This window comes from Talpa europaea (genome assembly GCF_964194135.1).
Source record: "Talpa europaea genome assembly, chromosome: 7".
Lineage (NCBI taxonomy): Eukaryota > Metazoa > Chordata > Mammalia > Eulipotyphla > Talpidae > Talpa > Talpa europaea.
The window spans coordinates 120,693,287-120,715,696 of record NC_140074.1 but is presented as its reverse complement, the minus strand read 5'-3'; the positions used below and the strand labels follow the sequence as shown (position 1 = coordinate 120,715,696).

Sequence of the window (22,410 nt, the reverse complement as noted above, 5' to 3'; positions counted from 1 at the left end):
GAAGCCAGCAGAGCTTGAAAGAGAAAGTAAACTTTCTGGTAAATAAATGGCTTCCCTACTGTGGAGGAGGAGTGCAAATTATTGGGGGGATGTTTGGGTAGTTTTTGTAGACGCCATTTCTGAAAACTGATTGAGATTAGCGAAGGTGAGCCCAGTTAGGAAAACCCTGCCTGGACTGCTGTTAACCACCTGTTTTCCCGCTTTCTTGATCAATTTTATTAGTTTTCAGTGTCCCAGCTTGCATTCTTGTTATGAATTTTGAGGACTTGAGTCTGAATTTGAGCACCTGGTTAGGTGAAATCTTCCTAAAATGCATGGTTTTTCACAGCTTTTCTTGTGTTTTGTTTGTTTTATCTTTGAATTTTTCCCCTGATGTTAATTTTGTTTCTTTTTTTTAGTACTGTTTTTCTGACAGAATCTAAAAGCACTTTTCTTTTGTTCTCCCTTTCTCTTGCCCCAATCCACCCAAATGTTATCCTGGAAACCTCAAAACCCAGATGTTAGCTGTGTAATTACCTCTCCTATAAACCAAACAAAGTGCAATATTGCATTGACTTAGCACTAAAATAGTCAGCCTTCGAATTTTTTTCTTGTGGTTTAGACACAATAAATATTTAATCTCAGACTGACTTTGCCTGACAAATCAGTTTCATATTTGGCCTTTTATCAGTATGTTTAGGGAAAACAAATTTATTGAAACATTAACCAAAATAAACACAATTAGCATGATAACTTATGCAGAATGGCAAGTGGGGTATTGGAAATAGTCTGGTGCTGACTATCAATACTTAATCCCAGCTGCTTTTTCCCTGAGTTCCATCTGTTGTCCCTTCCCATTAGGGTGAATAAAAGCAGACTGTGGTAGATAGAACCACGTAGGACATTTTAAATCCTATGTTCTTGGAGCTAAGATTCCTGATTCTCAAATGTGCCCCTATGGTGGCAGGTCTGACAGTGAGGGAGGCTGTGCCTTTTGGGGTGGTGGGGGACACAGGGTTTATGGGCACTCTCTGTACTTCATATTCAGTTTTGCTGAACCTAAAACTGCTTTGAACCTAAAACTGCTCTGAAATGTAAAGTTCATTGGTACAGAAGATGTTGCATTTCTGCAGAAATATTCAAGGTGTCTTAGGTCAGAAGTGCGCAGCATATACCTTGAGAGTACTAACCCTTTATATCCAGTGGGAGTCTTTTCCAAGTGTGAAGGATGAGGTCTAGGGTCATTTTAGGAGGCTGCTGGGTATTATGATGCCGGTAGTCCGTGGTTTGAGAAAGGCTGTTCAAAGGGACCACAAGCTAGAAAGTCTTTTTCAGATTACTACAGTCATATCCACAGGATTCAGAAATCATTGCTGTTTTGGAGCTGGAAGTAAATATTAGAGTAGACTTGTAGCCTATTAAGGGAAAACGCATGGGAGATTTCTTTTTATTCTGTTTACTCTCCCTAGTATTTATGAGCTGAGTATTAATCAAGGATGGATTATGTCTAATCAAAAGAATAATGACTTTCCCAAACTAATGTTCAGCTTGGTTTTATTTTATTTTAAAGATTTATTTATTTATGCAGACAAGATCTGGGTGCAGAGGTACAGGGGGTGGGGGGTGAGAGGATTCACCAGAGACAGAGTGGGAAGTAGAACAGGTGGATCAACTGAAATACACTGCGGAGGGGAAAAAGGGATGAGACAGGAGAGGTCTGCTGCGCCATGTGGGTCAGCTCCCTGGCCCGGGACCAAACACGTGCTGCAGTAGCTGTGGATTGCTTCATAGTGCTGACACTTAACCCCTTGCGCCACCAGGGAGGTCCCCCAGCTTGGACTACCCATGAACATGTTAGGACTGTTTTTTGGACTAATTTCTAAAGATAATTCTGGTAAGAAGTGGTGTTCTGTTTCTGATGTGTGTTTATAATAATGTTAACTCTTATTGGTACATGTAAAATAAGTAGTGTTCTTTTTCCTTTCTTGTTTCTTCTTGTAATTGTAAAACAAATCCAAGGAGAACTTTACTAGTTGGAGAGAAGACTTAAAAACAGATAATTAGACTTCATTAGCCTGGGAGTTTGAAGACTACAGGTTTGTGTTCTGGCTATACTATGATCTGTGTAGTCACTTAACATTTCTCTCCTTATCTGTAAAGTGGAAACAACCACCTGCTTGCTAGAATTGTTAACATTAGCTTGGCTGCCTCAGGGCCAGTTTTAACTAACTGGGTGTGATTTTTAGAATTTAGATCATAAGCTAACCTAGTGCAAACTGGCGTGTTTCTTTCTAAATTCTTAATTAAAAAAACAAATTCTAGGTATTTATTCTTATCTGAGTTTTGACCCCTACCTCACTTACATTGTTGAATTATAGTTTCATAATCCAGCCTTTCCTTAACTTTCTTATGTGGCTGCTAATGGATAAGATGAAGTGTTCTCTGAAAAGTGCTTACATCATGCACAAATATGATGTGCAATGAGGTCACTTGTTTTTCTTTTCTTTTTTTTTTTTTAAAGATTTATTTATTTATTTACAAGCACTGAGTACAGTCAGAAGCGCGGGAGGGTAAGAGAATTCACCAGAGCCAGAGCGGGGAGCAGAGCAGGCAGAAGGACCGACGTACATTACTGAGGGGAGCAGCGGGCGGCAGGAGAGGTCTGCGCGCCATGCGGGACCCTCCGCCCGGGACCCTCCGCTGGTGGCCGGGATTGAACCGGCGCCACAGAGGCCGCGGGCAGCTTTGCAACCCAGTGCTCAACCGCTGCGCCACTGGGGAGGCCCTGGGGAGGCCCTGGGGAGGCCCTGTTTTTCTAAGTATTCATTTTAATAAGACTTTCATAGAAAAGCTTGTCTATTTGGGATGACAGTTCATTTCCATCTTGAATATAATATAAACTTTATGGATCAGATTTATTTTTTAATAGATTTATTTATTTATGCATACAAGAGCTGGGGTGTAGGCCAGAGGTACGGGGAGGGGGTGGCGAGAGGATTCACCAGAGACAGAGTGGGGAGCAGAACAGGTGAATCTACTGAAATACACTGGTGAGCGGAGCAGCAGGCGAGTCAGGAGAGGTCTGCTGTGCTATGTGGGTAGCTCCCTGGGATCAAACTCGTGCTGCAGTGACTGCAGATAGCTTCATAGTGCTGACACTTTAACCCCTTGTGCCACCAGGGAGGGCTCAGATTTATCTTTTAAAAATACATTCCATTAGGTTCAACTTATACACTTAAACTATTAATGGACTTAATTTTTAGGGCAGTTTTAGATTTACAGAAAAATTGAGCAGTTCCCATATACTTATCTCACCACCCCCTCCCAGTTTCTCCAATTGTTAACGTAGTTTACATTAGACTTCACTATGTTTTACTCTGTGAATTTTGACATGTATTAATGGCAGGCATTTTAGTATGGTGCAAAAGAGTTTCACTGTTTGAAAATCCCCTCTGCTCACCTACTTGTTCCTCCCCCAGCAATCCCCAAACCACTGACAACCACTGATCTTTTTTTTGCTATCTCCATAGCTTTGCCTTTTCCAGAATCTTGTATACTTGGAATCCTATCCTATGTAGTCCTTTTAGATTGCCTTCTTTAGCTTAGCAACATTCGTTCAAATATCTCCATATCTTTTTGTGGGCTGATAGCACATTCCTTTTTCATTGCCGAATGTTCCACTGTTTGTAGTACCGCAGGTAAAGGGACAATCCCTTTACCTATTGAAGGATGTTTTGATTGCTTCCAAGTTACGGCAAGTTGATAAAGCTGCTGGAAATATTTTGGGCAGGTTCATGTGTAGACATAAGTTTTCAACTCATTTAGGTAATTATCAAGGAGTGTGATTTCTGGATAGTATGTTAGAAATATGTTTGTTGGGTAAAAAATCACCAAGATGTGTTCAGAGTGGCTGTACCATTTTGCTTTCCCACCAACAATGAATGAGGGGCCCTGTTGCTCCATCCACATTCCTTAAAAGGGCTTGGTGTTCTCAGTGTCTTGGACTTTGGCTTTTCTGGTAGGCGTGTAGTGGTGTCTTATTGTTTTAATTTGCTATTTCCTAATGGCGCATGGTGTTGAGATGCCACCTGTCTGTCTTCTCTGATGAAGTGTCTGGTTAGCTTTTTTGCCCAATTTTCAATTGGGTGATTTGTTTTCCTGTTTTTTGGAGAGAGTTTTCAAAGTTCTTCTTTATTTTAGATTTATTCAATTTTTCTCCTTACAACCTTTTCATTTGGCATAAACTTCTCATCAGAATTCAAGTGTGCGCAAACAAACTTTGGGATCCTCATGGTAGCATGCTGGCGATAAGAAAATTCCATATTTGCCCTTTTTTCCTTCCCCAAATGTAATATTTAATTTAACTCTGGGGGGTCTAGATAGGACTGAGCAAAGGCCCATGGCCGAGAATACAGATTTAGTGATCTGTGTGTTCACGGTAATCTCCCTGCCTTTACATATAATATGCAGGATGTAATATTCGACTCCTCCTTAAGACCTGAGTATCCTGAGCCTAAGTGGATAGGATTAGTGGAGAAATACTGATGATTTCTCAGTCTTTTCCGGTGTAGAATCACTATTTCCACAAGCCATTCTTCTTGGGTTCTCTTTAATCACTGAAATTTGAACCTGAAAAGATCTGTTTTCTGTTTGGAGTCAAAACAAATGGCTATTTCCTCCAAGAAACCTTCTTGGACTACAGTGCGCCAGCCTGACCCCAATCACTCACTCTCCTGTGTCTTTACTGCTCTTATCACAAGTGGCAATGATCTTCCTAGTGTGCTTGCTTGCCTTCCTCCCACTCAAGGAGGGCATGTCTGCCTTCTTCACCACTCTGTGCCCCACCCTTGGCTCCAGACAGTGGCTTTTTTTTTTTTTTTTAAAGATTTATTTATGTATACAAGAACTAGGGTGTAGACCAGAGGTGCGGGGTTGGGGGGCGGTGAAAGGATTCACTGGAGACAGTGGGGAGCAGAACAGGTGGATCTGCTGAAACACTGCTGAGAGGAGCAGCAGGCTAGACAGGAGAGGTCTGCTGTGCCATGTGGGTCAGCTCCCTGGCCGGGATTGAACTATGCTGCAGTGGCTGGGGATAGCTTGATAGCATTGAGACTTTAACCCCTGCGCCACCAGGGAGACCCCTCCAGAGGCTTTTCTCTTCTGAATGAGTCCATTAAAGAGAAGATAAAATTATGTTGCCTAAATTTCATTTTCTTTGGTATTTTAATTTTTATCTAAGCAATGTGTACACATCATTAGAAATCAAAGAATACAGAAAAGCTTATCTTGTAAGCAGCAGTGCTCTGTCCCTTCCCTCTTCACCTCCAGCTGTTGCTGCTCAGAGGTGTCCACTTGCAGAACATTTAATTTTCCTTCTGGTATCGACTCCTGTGCTTCTAAGTAATGTGCATTTACTGCTTTTTTGATAAATCAACTCTTAGGTACCTTTTAACTTCCTATTATCATTGGTGAGGATTCTTTCTGTAACCACCACTATTCCTTCCCATACAGTAGAGTATACATCATAATATTTAAACCACTTTAGTTAACCCACTCAGTATCATTTTATGTTTTTTAAAATTTATTTTATTTATTTATGCATGGCAAGAGCTGGGGTATGGGCCAGAAATGCGGGGGGTGAGAGGATTCACTGGAGACAGAGTGGAGAACAGAACAGGCAGATTGACTGAAATACACTGCTGAGGGGAACAGCGAGAGTCAGGAGAGGGCTGCTGAGCCATGTGGGTTGCTCCCTGGCGGGAAAGGGATCGAACTCATGCTACAGAGGTTGCTATTGCTTTATAGTGCGGTGCTTAACCCCTTGTACCACCAGGGAGGCCCGTGTTTCATTTTCTTATACGTGTTGCTGACTTTCCCCCAAATATTTGGGTGGATCTCAAACCCCCTGTGTCTATATTTACACATAGACAAGCAAATCATTTTCTTGGCAATCCTGCTGCAATCTGGGTCTCCTTTTCACACTCTCCCGTGCTGGATTCTCTTTTTCCTGGATCCCACATCTTTCTCTTTCTGGCTTTACTGCTTCATTTGCTGAAACTCATATTTGAGTAAAATGCTATCAAGAAGAGGTGCATAGTACATTTTTCCTAGTTGTTGCCTATCTGAAATGTCTGTTCTCCCTTCACACTTGGATGACAGTTTGTGTGGGTGGGCATTGAATTATTTGCTCTTCATTTTGAAGGCATTGTTAGCTTAATAGGCTCTAAATCCTTTAGTGTTTGTGTTCAAAGTCTGATGCGCTTCTGATGTCTGAGCCTCTCCAAGTGACCTGGTCCTGGTTCTCGGGAAACTTGTAGAACTTCTTCACACTGTTCTGAAATTTGACAGGGCGTGCCTGGCTTCGGTGCACTTTTGGTCATGGGTTGGGTCCTGCAAGGAAGGTTCCCTTTCCAGCTGGAAAGGAGAATTTTTGATTATTTCTTTGACACTTCCAACCTAACAGGTTTTGTCTTCTCTCTCTGTGAATCCTCTTGGTCAGATATTGAATCTTCTGGGGAGATCATCTGGCTTTCGTTTTGCTTCCCCAGTATTTTTATTTTCCATCTTCTTTGTTGTGGGTTACATTCTAGGATTCTGGCTGTTGCCTTTTTCATCTTCATTTTTATGCTGTTCCTGGTTAATGGGTATAATTTGTCTCTGACAATATTTTGCTTTGTGACATTTTTGTACGTTCCTAGTACTCTCTGATTCCTATGTTCCTCTCTTGTTCATCTCTCTCATGTTGGAGGTTTTCTTTGAAAGTGTAGTAAAGTTGAAGGATCATGTACCTGCTGGGTTTGCTGTATGCTGGGCTTCACTGTTGGGTGGTTGGGGAGGCCCTGCTTGCCAGGGTACTGGGAGCTGATGTATCCAGCTTCTCACCTAATCTCTGTTTGAGTTCAGTGACTTGCTCCCCTCAGCCTGATGTCCCCAAGTGCAGACTTAGCTTTTTCTAAACAATAAGGGTGTTCTCTCCTGAGGAGTAGTTACCTAGAGAGTCCAAAAACTCTTCATACAGATGTTTCAACCAATTCTCTGGTTTTCAGCCAAGTCTTTTATCCCTGACTTCAGCCATACCTACCACATCCAACTTTGAGCTTTGGGAGTCACACAGCATACATCTGGTTGGAAATCCATTCTGTAGGTATTTACCAATCAGCGGTCTCAGTTGGCCCGGGTCAGTTACCATCTCTCCACTTTATGGGTTCCAGAAACTTGGTTGATGTCTTTGTCCATTTTCATCTTGTTTCCCACCTTTTTCCTTGTGGGTTTGTACTCATTACCCCTGCATTATTGTCACTTCAGCAGGTTTTTGCTTTATGTTTTACCAGAAGATCACTGTCACGTTCTCTTGAGCACTCCTGTCTTTGCCCATCTGTTCTCTCTACTTGGGCTGGTTCCCTTCCTCTCTGGCCACCGTCCCTCCTGTAGAGCCACTCTGCCTTGTCAAGTGCATGCCTTCTAGTGGAGCATTTTTTCATTTTCATAGAATTACCTTGTTATACCTCTGCCTTCTTTCAAAACTCCATCTTCATTGACAGTAGGGATCAGGTCGTGCAACTCAAGAACAACATTCACCTTTTTTTTTCTTTTAAAGATTTATTAATTTATTTATACAAGCACTGGGTACAGTCAGAAGCGCGGGAGGGTGAGAGAATTCACCAGAGCCAGAGTGGAGAACACAACAGGCAGACTGACGAAGTACACTGCTGAGGGGAGCAGTGGGTGGCAGGAGAGGTCTGCGCGCCATGTGGGACCCTTGCCCCACAGCCGGGGATCGAACCGGCACGGATCGAACTGGCGCTGCAGAGGCTGCGGGCAGCTTTGCAACCCAGCGCTCAACAGCTGTGCCACTGGGGAGGCCCCACATTGTTATTTTGGAGTTGTGTTCCAGGGGTGCCGCTGGAGTTGTGAATTCCTCTTGTCCCAGGAGGGACTATGAGTCCTCCAATTCTGTGTTCCTTTGGGCTTAGCACTCAGATGATCAGTAAGTCAATGACAGTGCTACACGTGGCCTCCTAAAATCACAGGTTAGCTAGAAAAGCTCTGAGTAATGATACAGTTTGTTTCTGTGCATTTTTTATTTACACAGACCACAGTTTTGTTATACATTTAAAAAAAAAATTTCAACAACAGAATACTTTTCTTCAGGAGCCTATAACTTTGACCGTTTTTCTATCTGCATAGATAATTCTCTCTTTGTAGTCAGGCTTTTTTTTTCCTCTCCCACCCCAACCAGATTTTTTCAGTTGTAAAGTCTAAGATTTGATCCTCCTAAGTCATCTTGTGGTGGGAAGGACCCTCACACCCATGTCTGTTTCCATGTCTGTACAGTGAGGAGGTTGGATTTTACATATTTTAACTCTGGTCAACAACAATAACAAGAACAGAAATGCTCTGGGTTATTGAGTTGGGGCCAGGTGTCTTGAGGGCAAAGCTTTGAAAGGCAGGCAGTGGATTTACTGTGTGAAGAAATTTACTATAACTGTAGGTTGGGTCTTAGAGCCTCACTTTGGGCATTTTCTTCAAAACAAACTTACTCATCCAAGTGATTTTCTGTTTTATGCAATGCCTCATTTTAGTGTCTACATGTCAATGCTTAATTATGGTATACTTCTTAGATTCCCAAATGCTATCATTTCCTTTTTCTTTTTTTTAAAGATTTATTTATTTATACAAGTGCTGGGTACAGTCAGAAGCGCAGGAGGGTGAGAGAATTCACCAGAGCAGGGAGCAGGGCAGGCAGAAGGACCGAAGTACACTGCTGAGGGGAGCAGCGGGCGGCGGGAGAGGTCTGCGCGCCATGCGGGACCCTCCTCCGGTGGCTGGGGAGCAGCTGGGGATCGAACCGGCGCTGCAGAGGCCGCGGGCAGCTTCGCAACCCAGCGCTCAACCGCTGCGCCACTGGGGAGGCCCCCAAATGCTATCATTTTCTATCTGGACAGATAATTCTCATGTCATGAAATGTCCTTTTTTAATTTACAGCAATGCTGAAGTGTCATTATTGCAATTTAAAGAGAAACAACTCTATTATGCTTTATAAGAAAAGTCTTATATTTAAACATTTTTTTCCCTTTGGAGATATAAATTTTAATATAAGTGTTTATATTGGGAAACTATCTATTTTTGTCATAGGCACACAGGGATGGCTTGTCTTTGCTCTGTAATAATGTCTGGGACTGGAACTTCTGGATGGAGTCATCATCTGGAGGTTGCTTTACTCACTTATCTGATGCAAAGGCCAACCTCAGCCAGGACTGTGGACCAGTGCCTCTGGCTGGCCTGTCTTGCCTTGGGCTTCTCGGAGAGTGGTGGCTGGGTGCGGATTCTAGGAGAATCCAGTGGAAGCAGAGAAGCAATAGATGCTGCATATGGACTTGCCACTCATGTTCTGTTGTTTGGAGCTGTCATGGCTCAGCCAGATTCAAGGGGAGGTGACAAAGACCCCCTCCTCTCAGCAGGAGGAATATCAAACTATTTGGGGCCATGTTTCACAAACACCTCAGATGCCCTTTGAATTTGAGGTTCTGCCCCTAAACATAGTTACTTTGAAGAAAGGAGTTCTAATTCAGGATTCATGTACATGGATTCTGAGCCCCAGTTATATACATTGCTCCATGCTAAGTAACTGGAATTTCCTCAGTATCTTCTAGAGGAAAAGTGATCTGAATAAATTTGAGAAAAACATCTTCCTTATCTTCAGTAAGTATTAAGCTATATTATGGGTCTGTGACATTTAGATTCAAAAATTCCCTTTTGCTGTTTTATTTCAGTGCCTGCCTTAGAAGAATATTAATAACTTACATTGCATTCTAGAACAATGGATACTTTTGTGTCTCTTTTATTTGGGCGTTGGCCAAAGGTAATAATACCCACAGTTTTTTTCCAGCAACTTGCCCTTCTTCTCCTTCCAGTTGCCCTCAGGCCTGGAAATTTTGACATGACACTTGCTGGCCCAACCTATAATTGCTTCTCAAAGTCTGTACTCCTTCTGCTTTGAAACACTGGCCGCCTACCTGATTATTGTTAGTATGAGTTCCTCGGCATTTGCAACTCATTGGAAGGTTACTTTGCTTCTCTTTAGAAAAGACTCCAAATCTAGAAAATCAATCCTTTGGGGGAGAGCCCATCTTGTTTTCTTCCACGTAGTTGCCATAACGATGTCATGCTCAGTCCTGTGATCATCAGTGTCTGTTCAGTAGACACTTGCAATGGAAGGGGAATTTATGTGTGTGTACAAATGTGAATAAAGGAAACGCTGAAGAAAATTATCACTCGGCATCTTCAGTGATTCATTTGGGAGCTCTAAATCAGAATGATACAGGAGAGTGGCCAGCAGAGTGATCCTCACGTGCAGGAAATGGAATCAATACAAGAAAAGCCTCAACTGCTCAGCACTGTATTGAAAGTTAAAGCAGAGGCTGGCCTGAAGTTGGGGTTGGGGATAGCCACTGTAACAGAGGCCGGAAGGGGCGGTATAATGCCACCAGCGAGAATGTTAGCTGGTGAGAAAGGAACAAAGTCTGCAGGGTCTGGGGACAGTGGTAAGGGGGAGATGAGATCTGTTGACTTGAAGGAAGATAGATTTTTTGAAAGTCATCTTGAGGCAGAATGCTGGACATGGCCAAAGTCGGCTGAGGAATTGGAGAACTTTAGCTGATGGTAATGGAAGGTTTTGGGTCAGTGAGAAGTTAGCATTTGTTTTTAAACTGGGGAGAATTCTGCGATTTTACCCTTCTTGAAAGGTCACTGACACATTATCCATGAGTTTTTCCAACAGCAAAATGGAAAGAGTTGGTCGGCTCCTGAGAATCTCTCTTACTGGATGCAGTGTTCTCTGGGAGACTGGCTCAGTGTAGTTATGGTTATACCAGCGGTTCATTCATTCAATACCTGGCTTTTGAGCACCAGTCCTGAGGGGGAACCTCTGTTGGATGCTGGGGGACGGGGGCAGACAAACCAGTGAGCAAAAGCCCAGGCTTTTCTGCCTGACTGGCGGCCCAGCTTGGCAGTTACAGGTGCCAGTTAAGCAGTTACAGTCCAAGTCCAAGTGATGGCAAAGATGACAGAAGGAAGGCATGTGCAGGAGGCCTGTTTTTGAGCAGCTGAAAGAAGAGCAGAGTCAGTGCCAGGAGCTCAGCCAGCAAGCCAGTGCCTGCCAATGCGGGAAAGGCAGGGCCAGCCACGTGACTGGTCATATTAATAACACTTGCCATACGTACCTACTATGTGCCAGCCGGTGCTGTGCATGCAGGAGCTCATTTAGTTCTTCTAGTGACCTGAGAGAAAAGTCCTCTGTTTTCTTCCCTTTTTACAGATGAAGAAGCTGAGGCACAAAGAGTTCTAAGTAGCTGGCACTAGCTCGTCTGCGTCAAGGGGTTAGAGCCAGGATTTGAGTCTGGGCACTTGGCTCCAGGTTCCATGCTGTCAGCGTAACGCTGTTCTGCCTTAAAACACACGTTTTGTTCCTCAGCCTGCGAACAATGCAGCCTCAGCCAGCAGCGGGGTTCTAAGTAGGGAAGGAGCAAGGTCAAGTCTGTCTTTGTTCGCAGCATGGAAAACAGACTGGAGGGGAGCAGGCAGATGTGGGGAGACAGCTAAAAGCTCTTGTGGCCGGGGTGCATTTTGACTGAGGTTTCGGACCCATGTTCTTTTGCCTTTGACTCCTTTTGTGTTTCTCAGTCAGCTGGAGTGCAAACCCCGGACCCTTTTGGCTAAAGATCAACTTACTATTTTTACCATAGCATTTGTTCTTGGATCACAGTCACTTGAATGTCTTGCGGGCATGAGCGTGATTGTGATTTGTAGAGAGACTAGTCTTTAGAGGTCATCTAGCCCAGTTGCTCTCTGGATGTTGGGGTTGCTGCTGTCACTTTCTCAGGGTGAGTGTCTGCCTGTCATTTGAACACCAAATTCAGCAGGAACGTGAAGGTTGTCCCTTGCACATCCTCTCTGAGTCATCTTTGCCCTTCAACCCGTCACTGAGTTATGCCACATCTTCCTCTTTAATATCTCTGTAGATGTTTCCCTCTCCTCAAGACACTTCTGATGCTGCTACACAAGATGGGGACACCACCATTGCTCACCTTGATGGCTGCAGCCTCGAGGAGTCTTTCTGCAGTGTAAATCACATTGTCATCTGTTTGCTTAAAGCTTTGAACTTCTCCATTGCCCTTGGGAGAGTCCACATTTTATGGTATGGTCTACATACATCCCCGGAGAATTTTCTCCAGCCTCATCTCATGCAGTCATCCCCTTATACCTCTGCTGTGTTCTGTTCCCTTGAAGCTGCTTGGATGCCACCCCTGGAGATTATAATATTCAGCACATTTGGAGTAAGGACCAGCATCTGGCCCCCTAGAACTGTTTCCTCAGATGATTCTGAGGTGCATTCAGAGGTGAGCCTCACTCTCTGCTCAAGCTTCTCAGTCTGGCCACATATTGGCACCATCTGACCATCACTGAAACCCGGTTCCCACCATCATCACTTGGTTTGGTTCCCAGGCATCCTTGTTTTACTATTATTCAAAAATCCACCCTCGTGATTCTAATCTGCAGGGTGGGGAACCTCTGTATACAAAGGGGATTGCTCCAGAGTCAAGCGTAGATGTTACAGGGAAACAGATTCTGCTTCTGGGGTGAGTCATCCTTCCATGTTCAGATTTCCCATTATTTGAAGAGCCTCTCTTCTGTTATTCATGTTTTCCTCTCCTAACCCCATTTCTTGTTCCCTAGGTCTGTTCTTCACTGGGCACAAGTGCAAGTTCTTGGGTGCCTCACATCCTAATTGCCCTTCCCTGAGTGTGTGTGTTTCTTAGGGGACCATTTAAAGTATAATATAGTTAGAATATCATTCTAAGGGTGGGCCACTTACAGTGGAATTATTAGGTCTTTGATTCAAGTACTTCATATGTTTGTTGAAATACTATAAGATCACATTGACGTGCTCTTGTGGTTGGTTCATGATATTTGAAAATCAATGAGAACTCCCACTCTGGCTTAGTAGTTGAGGGCAAAACAGACTCAGTAGGTTAGGATTCCAGCTTCATACCTTCTACCTGTATGACCTTGATGCGTGAGTCACTTAAAATTCTGTTCCTCAGTTTCCTAGTCTGTAAAAATGGGGATAGAAATAGTACCTGTCTCTTAGGGTTGTTGTGAAGATGAAATGAATAAATAAATAAAACAGTACCTGGCACTTAGTCAATAAATATTAGTGATAATCATTAGTTACTGGGACTGCTCTTAAGCCAAGTTTCTTATTTTTCATCTTTTTCTTTATCTTGGATATCAGTGTTTTCACTGGTAGTCTTTTTAGGACCTGGAGCTATCCATAGGTAGACTAGGTGTGGAGCTATTTCATCAGGGCACCAACCAGCCCTCCTGTCTCCCCTTCACACTGTCCCAAAGCACAGCTTTTCTGTTTTCAGGGTATGGGACACAGGCCCATTAAAAATGTATATATTATACAGATCAGGGAAAGTTGACTTTATCACTAACTTTCAATGATCTAATATGTTAATCTCATTCCTTTCAGGGCATTGAGGAAATGAATTTAGCATAAGAAATGATGAAAGGATGGCTTGGGGTAGAGGGTGGGGTGGGGAAGAACCATACCCCAGTGCTAGACACTCAGCACCTTGGATGAGGGATCTTTACTACAGTCCTTCAAGAGAAGGAAGCTTCCCCTTTTACTGAAGAGGCCTGTTCAGTAATCAAGTAATGTTACCAAAACAAACAGCTGATAAATGGTAGCCAGGATTTGCCAGTGTCCCAGGCTCATCCAGCGTCAGTCACTAGAATTCTGGGGGGAAAAGTTGTCTTATAAGGCTGCACCCGGACATCTTTGCCACCTTAGATATGGTGGAATGAAAATTAAAAGGGGGGATGGTAAACAGGGTGGTTCCCAGGGAAAGGGGAGGTTCTAGGTTCCCTGCCTCACTCAAGGCAGGGTGGAGCTGAGCCGGGAGGAGGAGAAGCTGGGGAGGAGACTGGAAAAGAAAGGAAGGATGTAGAGCTAGCAGGAGACCTGGAGGAGGCACATGGAGCAGAAGGACATGTGAAGAAGTGGTGCTTGCTTCTTGGTCTTGGGCTGGTTGAAACAAATGTGGGTGAGAGACCCGTGGGGAGGGTAACAATGGCAGCTTTTATCCTGTTTTCTTTTTAAAGATTTATTTTTATTTATACAAGAACTGGGGTACAGTCAGAGCCCCGGGAGGGTGAGAGAATTCACCAGAGACAGAGCAGGGAACAGAACAGGCAAATGGACCAAAGACACTGCTGAGGGGAGCAGCGGGTGAGGCAGGAGAGGTCTGGCACGCCATGTGGGTATCTCCCTGGTTGGCCGGGAATTGAACCGGCACTGCAGAGGCCGCCGACAGCTTCACAGCGCTGCGTTCAACCTGCTGCTCCACCGGGGAGGCCTGGCAGCTTTTATTTTGATTTGATTTTGCTCCTTGTTTTCCAGACGTGCTGGGCCCCTTCTGCCCTTTTCCTATGGATCCCCACCAGGAGGTGCCTTAGACTTGTGTCAGGCTTTCAGGCCTCAGTGGCCAACCTTGTTTGGCTGGCATTTACCCACAAGGGGATGGGTAACTTTGAGTGCGATTTGGAAACTATATACTTTGTCTTTTCTTTGTTGCACACTACTTGTATCAAAGTTCCTTCCCATTAAATGTCTGTCACTAGAGTATGTTTGTCCTTGATGTGGTGGATGGCAAAATCTATTTTGAGCAGGCAGGTTTGGGGGATCCGGGGTGCCCCTCCTGTGCCCTATCACACTCATACCACCACACTGAATCACAAGAGCAGGTCTGGTTGGTGGACTGGAAGTGTCACAAAATGGGGAGACTGTGTGACGCACAAATTTAGTTGTTTTGTGGTTTTCATCTAGAGCCACAGATGTGTTCTCAGGCACTTTTAACCATAAACTGCACACTCAGTGATTGACAAAGCATGTCTGATTTTCTTACTTTCAATTTAGAGGGAATTCTGTTTGATATGTTCTTGTTCCCTTAACCTGAAATATTTATCATATGTGGTGCCTCCCTCAAATTTTTTTTTTTTCTTGTATTTATTTATACAAGCACTGGGTACAGTCAGAAGCACGGGAGGGTGGAGAATTCACCAGAGACAGAGCGGAGAGCAGAACAGGCAGACTGACAAAGTACACTGCTGAGGGGAGCAGCGGGCGGCAGGAGAGGTCTGCGCGCCATGTGGGACCCTCACCCGGCGCTGCAGAGGCTGCGGGCAGCTTCGCAACCCAGCGCTCAACAGCTGCACCACCGGGGGCAGCTATATATTAATCTCTTAATATTATTAGTTTTGAAGTAATAAGAGTTCTTGGTAATCCACAGGTTTTGGCTTCTTTTCCTCAAAAATAGCTGGGTGAGCGCTCAATTCAGTGTAGTTGTTTTGGCTTTGTTTTTAAAATCTTGTCCTTTGTGGATCACAGCATCAGTTTTCTTTCGTTTTCACTGTTCACATTCCTGGTAATCTTTGCCTTTCAAAGTCAACTGTAAATCAGATACATTTCCCGCTCTATATTTCTGGATATAAATTAGGGAACTATACAGAGGTTGTGCTCGGCATAACACCTATGGCGTGTTAGGATTTGGAATGAAAACAAGAATATGCTTGGTGCAAGATTCTTTAACTCTTTCAAGAAGAATTAGTGTGAGGTAAGAGTGAGGGCTTAGTAGGATTTTTTTGGGGGGTAAGTGGGTGCCAAGTGTCATAAAAAACTGTTCTTTTCCTTACCTCTCTAAGCTCTGCCCCCAGTAGCTTGGGGCTTCTTCATATGTTCCACTTTGCCACATTAGTAGGGGAACTATAACTTGGGCCTCTTCTGTCTCAATGTCCCTTTTTGCAAAAAAAGAGTTAGTTTCTCCCTTTCAGGCAAATTCTATTTGTAACAGTGTATTTGAATATTATAGTAAGCCTAGTTCATGCATGTATTAGTATTTTGTATTTTGTAGGAAGTCAAACTAGATTTTCATATAGATTTGTTATTGTAAAGGCAAATGTTTAGTCTTAAACCTTGTAAAGATAATATTTTGATTTGTAAGCAATGAAATTATGTTTACCATACAAATATACTTATTTTGAATTACCATTTTTTAAATTTGAAATTCCTTTTTCTTAATATCTAGGGTAGTTATGAAGAGTTAAATTAATCAGTGGTTAAATGTACACTCCCTGCCATTCATTACAAGCTTTATCTTATTGTGACAATTTCATGAAGGTTGAGTTCTTTGTCTGGTATTAACTGTCTTTTATTTTTTTCTCATTTTTCCTCTTCCCTAATTTACTTTGAAGAGTTTGCAGCTACCTCAGATTATTTTTGGAATGTAGTATGGTGAGAATAAATAAACCAGAGCTTGCAAACATGAATAGTTCTGTGACCCTCAATGGAATTAGCATGATTGTCTTGAAAATACTAGTGGAACTCAAATCATTGTTTTGTGGGCTTTAAACAGAAATCTCTTTGTATAGAAAAATATTAACTGTATAATCAGCTTAAAAACACAAAGCTATAAAAATACTCTCATTCCAACTTTTAAAAAAGAAAAAGGTCTCTGCATGTGCTCTGAGATAGAGTTAAAGGAATGACATCAGCAGGTCAATTGCAGTTATAGAGAGTGGAATAACAGGATTTGGGTGATTTTATCTTCAGTTTCACCTCCCTATCCCCAAATTTCCACAGTGAACATTATATTCTTTCAAAAGTGTCTTGAAAAGACCACTAGTTTCTATTTCCATGTTACTTTATTTGGTTATCTTCGTCATGGGCCTCTCTTGACTGCAAAGAGAAGTTTAGTCTGGCCCACAGGTAAAAAAGGTATGCTGTATTTAAAACATAAGCGTATGGATAACACCCAGCATCAGACTTTCATGACAAGCTGCGGTTATCTGTAGGTCACTTTCTGTTCTATACTGTTGCATTGCACCTGGTTTTTATCCCTCCCTCAGTGTGGCCCCTTACTCCCTGGTGTATGGGTGGGAGGTAAAAGCTTTCATTTATAAAGCAACTTTATGAAAAGGAATCCCTTTTGTAAGTGGTCCTAACTCCGGTTTCTCAACACATCCCTTGGTTTCTTTAGATATAACTCTCAAGATGAAATTGTGACTTTGGATGAACTTTTTTAGTGATCTTTACAGTCACAACTTCCCCAATTAGACAATAGCTGTTTGCCTTATGACTTGTTGTTGGTAAATTATCCCCATGGGGTTGAGAAATTCCTGTTTTGAAAAGTCCAGAAAGTCTTTGGTAACTTGCTGTTTCACTTTTCATTTTTCTTTTCAGTTGCAGAAAATAAGGTCGCATTTAACTTTCCTTTATACCCTAACATCTGTCTGCTAACCTAAATTTAGCAAACACCTTAAGAGAATTAAACCCTGTGTCATGTCCTGGGCTGGCTACTGTGTGAAATAAACTGACTCCTCTCTTTTGTACCTATAACAACACTCAAATTGTTGCACAGATCATTTGTATTTTGGGGTTCAGTGAAAATGTTTATGAAGTCACAGGCTTAGAATTATTCTGTAGAGTAGAAATACTTCAGTTAGAATTTAGTAGTGTTTTGGAGCCTCCCTGGTGGCACAGGGGTTAAAGTCAGTGCTGTCAAGCTCTCCCCAGCCACTGCAGCATAAGTTGCATCCCCGGTCAGGGAGGGGACCCACATGGTGCAGCACACCTCTCCTTTTTCACCTGCTGCTCCCCTCAGTCCGCCTGTTCTGCTCCCCGCTCTGTCTCTGGTGAATCTGCTCACTGTGCCCCCCACCTCTGGCCTACACCCCAGCTCTTGTATGCATAAATAAATATATCTTTTAAAAAAAATTAGTAATGTTCTTTAGGTTAATTTGTAATTTGAAAACCCAGAAATAAGATTGTGAAATAAAGTGGACTTTAAAATTTTTTTTCTGATGAAGCAGTTACACAAAGCTAGTTGGCAGTGGTTTTCCTGGACAATTTAGCCAGTAATCTCTTAAGGATATGTTGTTCTTATAAAGAGCAGTGGTTTGATTGCCCTGTGGCTCCTGTTAGTTAAATATGATATGTAGCTAAGCAGTCTTTATGGTGATTACTGTTTGACTCTTTGCCTGTGTTCCCTTTGAAAATACCACCTCCTCTTTGGCTTTCATTTATGCCCTCCCCGCTGCACCAACAGGGAGGCCCAGGAGAAGATAACCTTTTTAATTACTGAATGTAGAGCAGCAGTGGTCAATAAAAATAGAATGCAATCAGATATGTAATGTTAAATTTTCTAGTAGCCCCAATAAAAGAAGTAAAAAGAAATGGGTGAAATTAATTTTAATAGCATCTTTAATGTAATTCTGTGTCTAAAATCAATCATTTCAACTTCAATGAGTTATTTACATTTTTTGTGCTGTCTTTATTTTTTTTTTAAGATTTATTTATTTATGCATAGAAGAACTGGGGTACAGGCCAGAGGGGTGGGGGGTGAGAGGATTCACCAGAGACAGAGCGGGGAACAGAACAGGCAGACTGACTGAAATACACTGACTGCTGAGCAGCAGGCGCGCGCAGGAGAGGTCTGCTGTGCCATGTGGGTTGCTCCCTGGCCGGGGATTGAACTGGTGCTGCAGAGGCTGTGGATAGCTTCATAGGTTGCATCTTAACCCCTTGCGCCACCAGGGAGGCCCCTGTGCTAAGTCTTTAAAACCCAGTGTGTATTTTGTATTACAGCAAGGCCGTCTCAGTTTGAGCCAGCCACATTTCAGGTGTTCAGCAGCCACACATGACTAAGTAACGACCATATTGAATCATGTAGGTCTCCAATTTCAGTACATTCACTCGCAGTAGAATCTACATCAAAAGGCATATTATACAAATTTCTATGCAAATCAGGTTCTGAGAAACACAGGACAGATCCTGATGCTTTTAGCCTGGGAGGCAGATCGTAACTTGACACTAATGCAAATAATGTAAGCGTTCTAATGGCTGTGGTTAAGATGCTTCTGCTTCAGCATGTGGCGTGTACTTAAGGCTGTTGCTTTCATTGCAGCCAGTGTTTGGTGTCCAAGTCCACTGCTCAAGCAGTGTCTGTCCTGTCTCAGGGTAGTCTTTGGGGTAGGCGATGGCTAGGAGGGTGGGAACTAAAGGAGCGGTAGCTGGAAATGTTTGGGAGATGCCTAAGAAGAAGGAAGACATTGTTAAAAAAAAAAATCCCCCACACCCTGAAACTTACTTAGCCCCCTCTAATACTGTTGGAAGATGGAGTTTATTTATGGGAATATATTCACCTGATTAAGGCAAATACTTCATTCTGACATTCTCAGTTTTTTGCTTTATTGAACTTTTTCACCTGTGAATTTAAGCCCCTGGTACCTGGGGAGGGAAATACCTTTGATCTGTGCTGTAAGTGTAAAGTACAGACCAGATTTAAAAAACTTTGGACAAAAAAGTACAAAGTACCTCAATAATTTTTGTGTGATTGAGAATGACGACATTTTAGGAGATAGCGGGTCAAATAATAAATATCGTCAGCAGGGCCTGACGTCCCCGATGGTGCAGCGGTTGAGCGCTGGGCTGCAAAGCTGCCTGCAGCCTCTGCAGCGCTTGTTCAATCCCCATGGTGCGCAGACCTCTCCTGCCACGCCCGCTGCTCCCCTCAGCAGTGTACTTTGTCAGTCTGCCTGCTCTGGCTCTGGTGAATTCTGTCACCCTCCCGTGCTTCTGACTGTACCCAGTGCTTATATAAATAAATAAATCTAAAAAAAAAAGGAAAAGAAAACCTCAAAAAAAATTGTCAGCATTAATTTTACTTAGTTCTTCTTTCTTTTTAAATATGTAGAAAATTTAGGGTCACAGCTGTGTCTTGGATGACATCTCTGTTGGTAGTGCTGCCTCCAGTTGTTAGGTATTCAGTGTAAAAGACTGCGGCAAAGGTGCTCCCTGTGCTTTCCTGAATGTTTGCGTGGGAGTGTGACTGACGCCATCATAGTAGTAACCCCGGGGGGTGATCTGAGTCTGTCTCCCCAAGAGACTGGGAGAACTGTGGCACTGCCACCTCAGGTTCTGTCAGAAGGTCTGATCCTGTACCACTTGGCAACCGTGAAGCTTGCTGCTCTGAGAATAGAAGATCTGTCTGTCTCGCCACCAGTTTGCGTGCTCTTTTTTATGAGAGGATCAGTATTTAGGTGTTGCTTATTGCTTTGTCTGAGAAGTAAATCAGGAACACTAGCTGAGTGTATGTGTTCATGTGTATTCAATTTCTCATCAAGTGTTCTCATTATCCCAGAAAACCATATCCGTATTCTTTGACCTGTGCGTACCTCCATCTTTGGCCATCCCTCGGGGTTAAGTATTTTTACAGCTTCTTAGGATGGGATCTGTGTTGATATTTCCATGACCCAAGCTATTCAGAAAGATGACCGAAGGTGACTAGATGGGTTGGCTTCTCATACCTGAGCATTTCACTGGAGTTTCGTGAGCCTGGGGGCAACTTGTATGCCTGGCATTTAGCTTGTCTACTTTCTCATCCAAGATGGAGAGATTTAAAAGTCAGATTTTGTCTGATTTTTCGTTCAGTGAGAAATTGGTCAGTGGAGAAGTCCCAGGTAGACCCTTACCTATATCTTTAAACTTGTAGTCTTGGAATTAGCTCTTCTCCCTTCACATCTTAGTTCAGGTTTATTGTCTATGCTCCCCAGCTTACTAAAAGGGGTGCAGAGTGGAAAGGAAGAAGCTACCATCTGTTGAACATCTGTTGTGTGCTGGGCACTGAGCTGGGAGCTTTAGAAATATTATTTCCACAGCCCTGGGGAATAGAAATGATGGGAAAGTTAAGTAATTTTTAAAGTCTCTTCACATCATGCCGACATTGTCATCCCAGTTTAGCAGAAGTGATGTAGTTCCAGAGGTAGAGCTTGAGAATGTGTGCGTGTATTGTTCTAAATTGGGAGAAACATGCAGGATCCTTTCCATACCAGCTTGTATTCCTCATCACAAACCTGACACATAATGTTAGAGAGACAGACGTTTCTAGATTGGGTTTGTAGTGACCCTGTGAACACTTCGGTTTACAGTTGGGACCCCTGATTCCAGCAGGATGGCCCAATGGAATCAGCTACAGCAGTTGGACACACGGTACCTGGAGCAGCTTCATCAGCTGTACAGTGACAGCTTCCCGATGGAGCTGCGGCAGTTTCTGGCTCCATGGATTGAGAGTCAAGATTGGTAAGTCCTTCTGGAGAAACTCCCAAATTGTTAGGTTTGGTTTGAGTCAAGAAGCGTGATCTGCTGTAGCATAACTCTTTGTTAGCTATTTCATGAAAAAAATCACAGTGGTATAGATAATAAAGAAGATCAGGAGATCAAGAGATACACTTTATTTTGTAAAACCTTTTTGATATTAGAAGGACGTGCAGACAGCTATATCTTGGCACATTGAAACAGCTGCTTGGTGGGAGATGTTTTGAAGGCTGATTTGGATCTCATTTACTTGGTGAGAATTTCTGTATGTTCTGACACTCCAGGGACAGACCACAGATATTTTTTATCTGAATGAGAGTTCTGTCAGAGGTAGAAGTTTGGGTTCATACTTATGATTCCCCCTTTTAAAGGAAAGAGACACAACATAAGGACAATAGGCTTAGTGATAAAGGAGATAATGGCCCAGAATTCCAAGAAGTATTTTTTCACTTTAAAGTATTCAGGCCCACCTACTAATTTTGGCCTGTGATCTAGCTTTTTCAGGTTTGGTGAGGGGCCAGGAAGTCATTTAGAGATGTAGGAAACAGACAATCTTAGCTTGGAATTGCTTATTCGCTACTTATAATCTGGCCCCAGAGTTACTGAGAATTTAAAGCAAAACAGCTTATCTGTCTGCTTCACTCAATTACAAGTATAGACTATGACAGTGAGTAATAATTATTAAATTGATGATATTTATTGTTATTGAGCATCATTGGCCTTGATTTTTTTTTCTTGTTTTTTTTTTTTTGGCCCTTTCTTGATGGTGATTTCTCTGTGTGTGTGTAGGTTTCAGAATCATTCTTTATCATTCTTCCTTTTCCTAGGGCATATGCAGCCAGCAAAGAATCCCACGCCACTTTGGTGTTTCATAACCTCTTGGGTGAAATTGATCAGCAGTACAGCCGCTTCCTACAAGAGTCAAATGTTCTCTATCAGCACAACCTGCGAAGAATCAAGCAGTTCCTTCAGGTGTGATTATTCACTGAGAGGAGAAACTGAACCTGCAGAAATAGGGTTTACCTTTCCTGGAAGTTTTCTTTTCTAATTTGACTCACGAGAACCTATTGTGTTCTTAGAATCAAAGAAGTTATTAGCCCTTTGTCAAATCTCAGTTTACTCGTAACCTTTTAGCCTCATTGCCTGAAATACACTTCTTTTGTCAGTTGTAATACTGTGATTGTTATGTTGATCATATTTTGTTAGCATGTAAA

General features: G+C 42.8%; 1 protein-coding gene across 11 annotated transcripts in view; it reads left to right on the top strand.

Moving 5' to 3' along the window:
* Nucleotides 1–4: 4 nt before the first annotated feature.
* STAT3 (signal transducer and activator of transcription 3) overlaps nt 5–22,410 on the top strand; it is a gene marked incomplete at both ends in the record, with an annotated part of 45,666 nt that continues 23,260 nt past the window's right edge. For 10 of the 11 annotated variants that reach the window (XM_084239335.1, XM_084239336.1, XM_084239332.1 and 7 more), the window contains 2 exons: nt 21,054–21,181; nt 22,024–22,168. In XM_084239335.1, coding sequence (XP_084095461.1) covers nt 21,054–21,181; nt 22,024–22,168 — 273 coding nt within the window. Of the gene's footprint in view, nt 39–21,030; nt 21,182–22,023; nt 22,169–22,410 lie in introns of those variants that run through there. The other variant, XM_084239329.1, reaches the window with a different exon arrangement.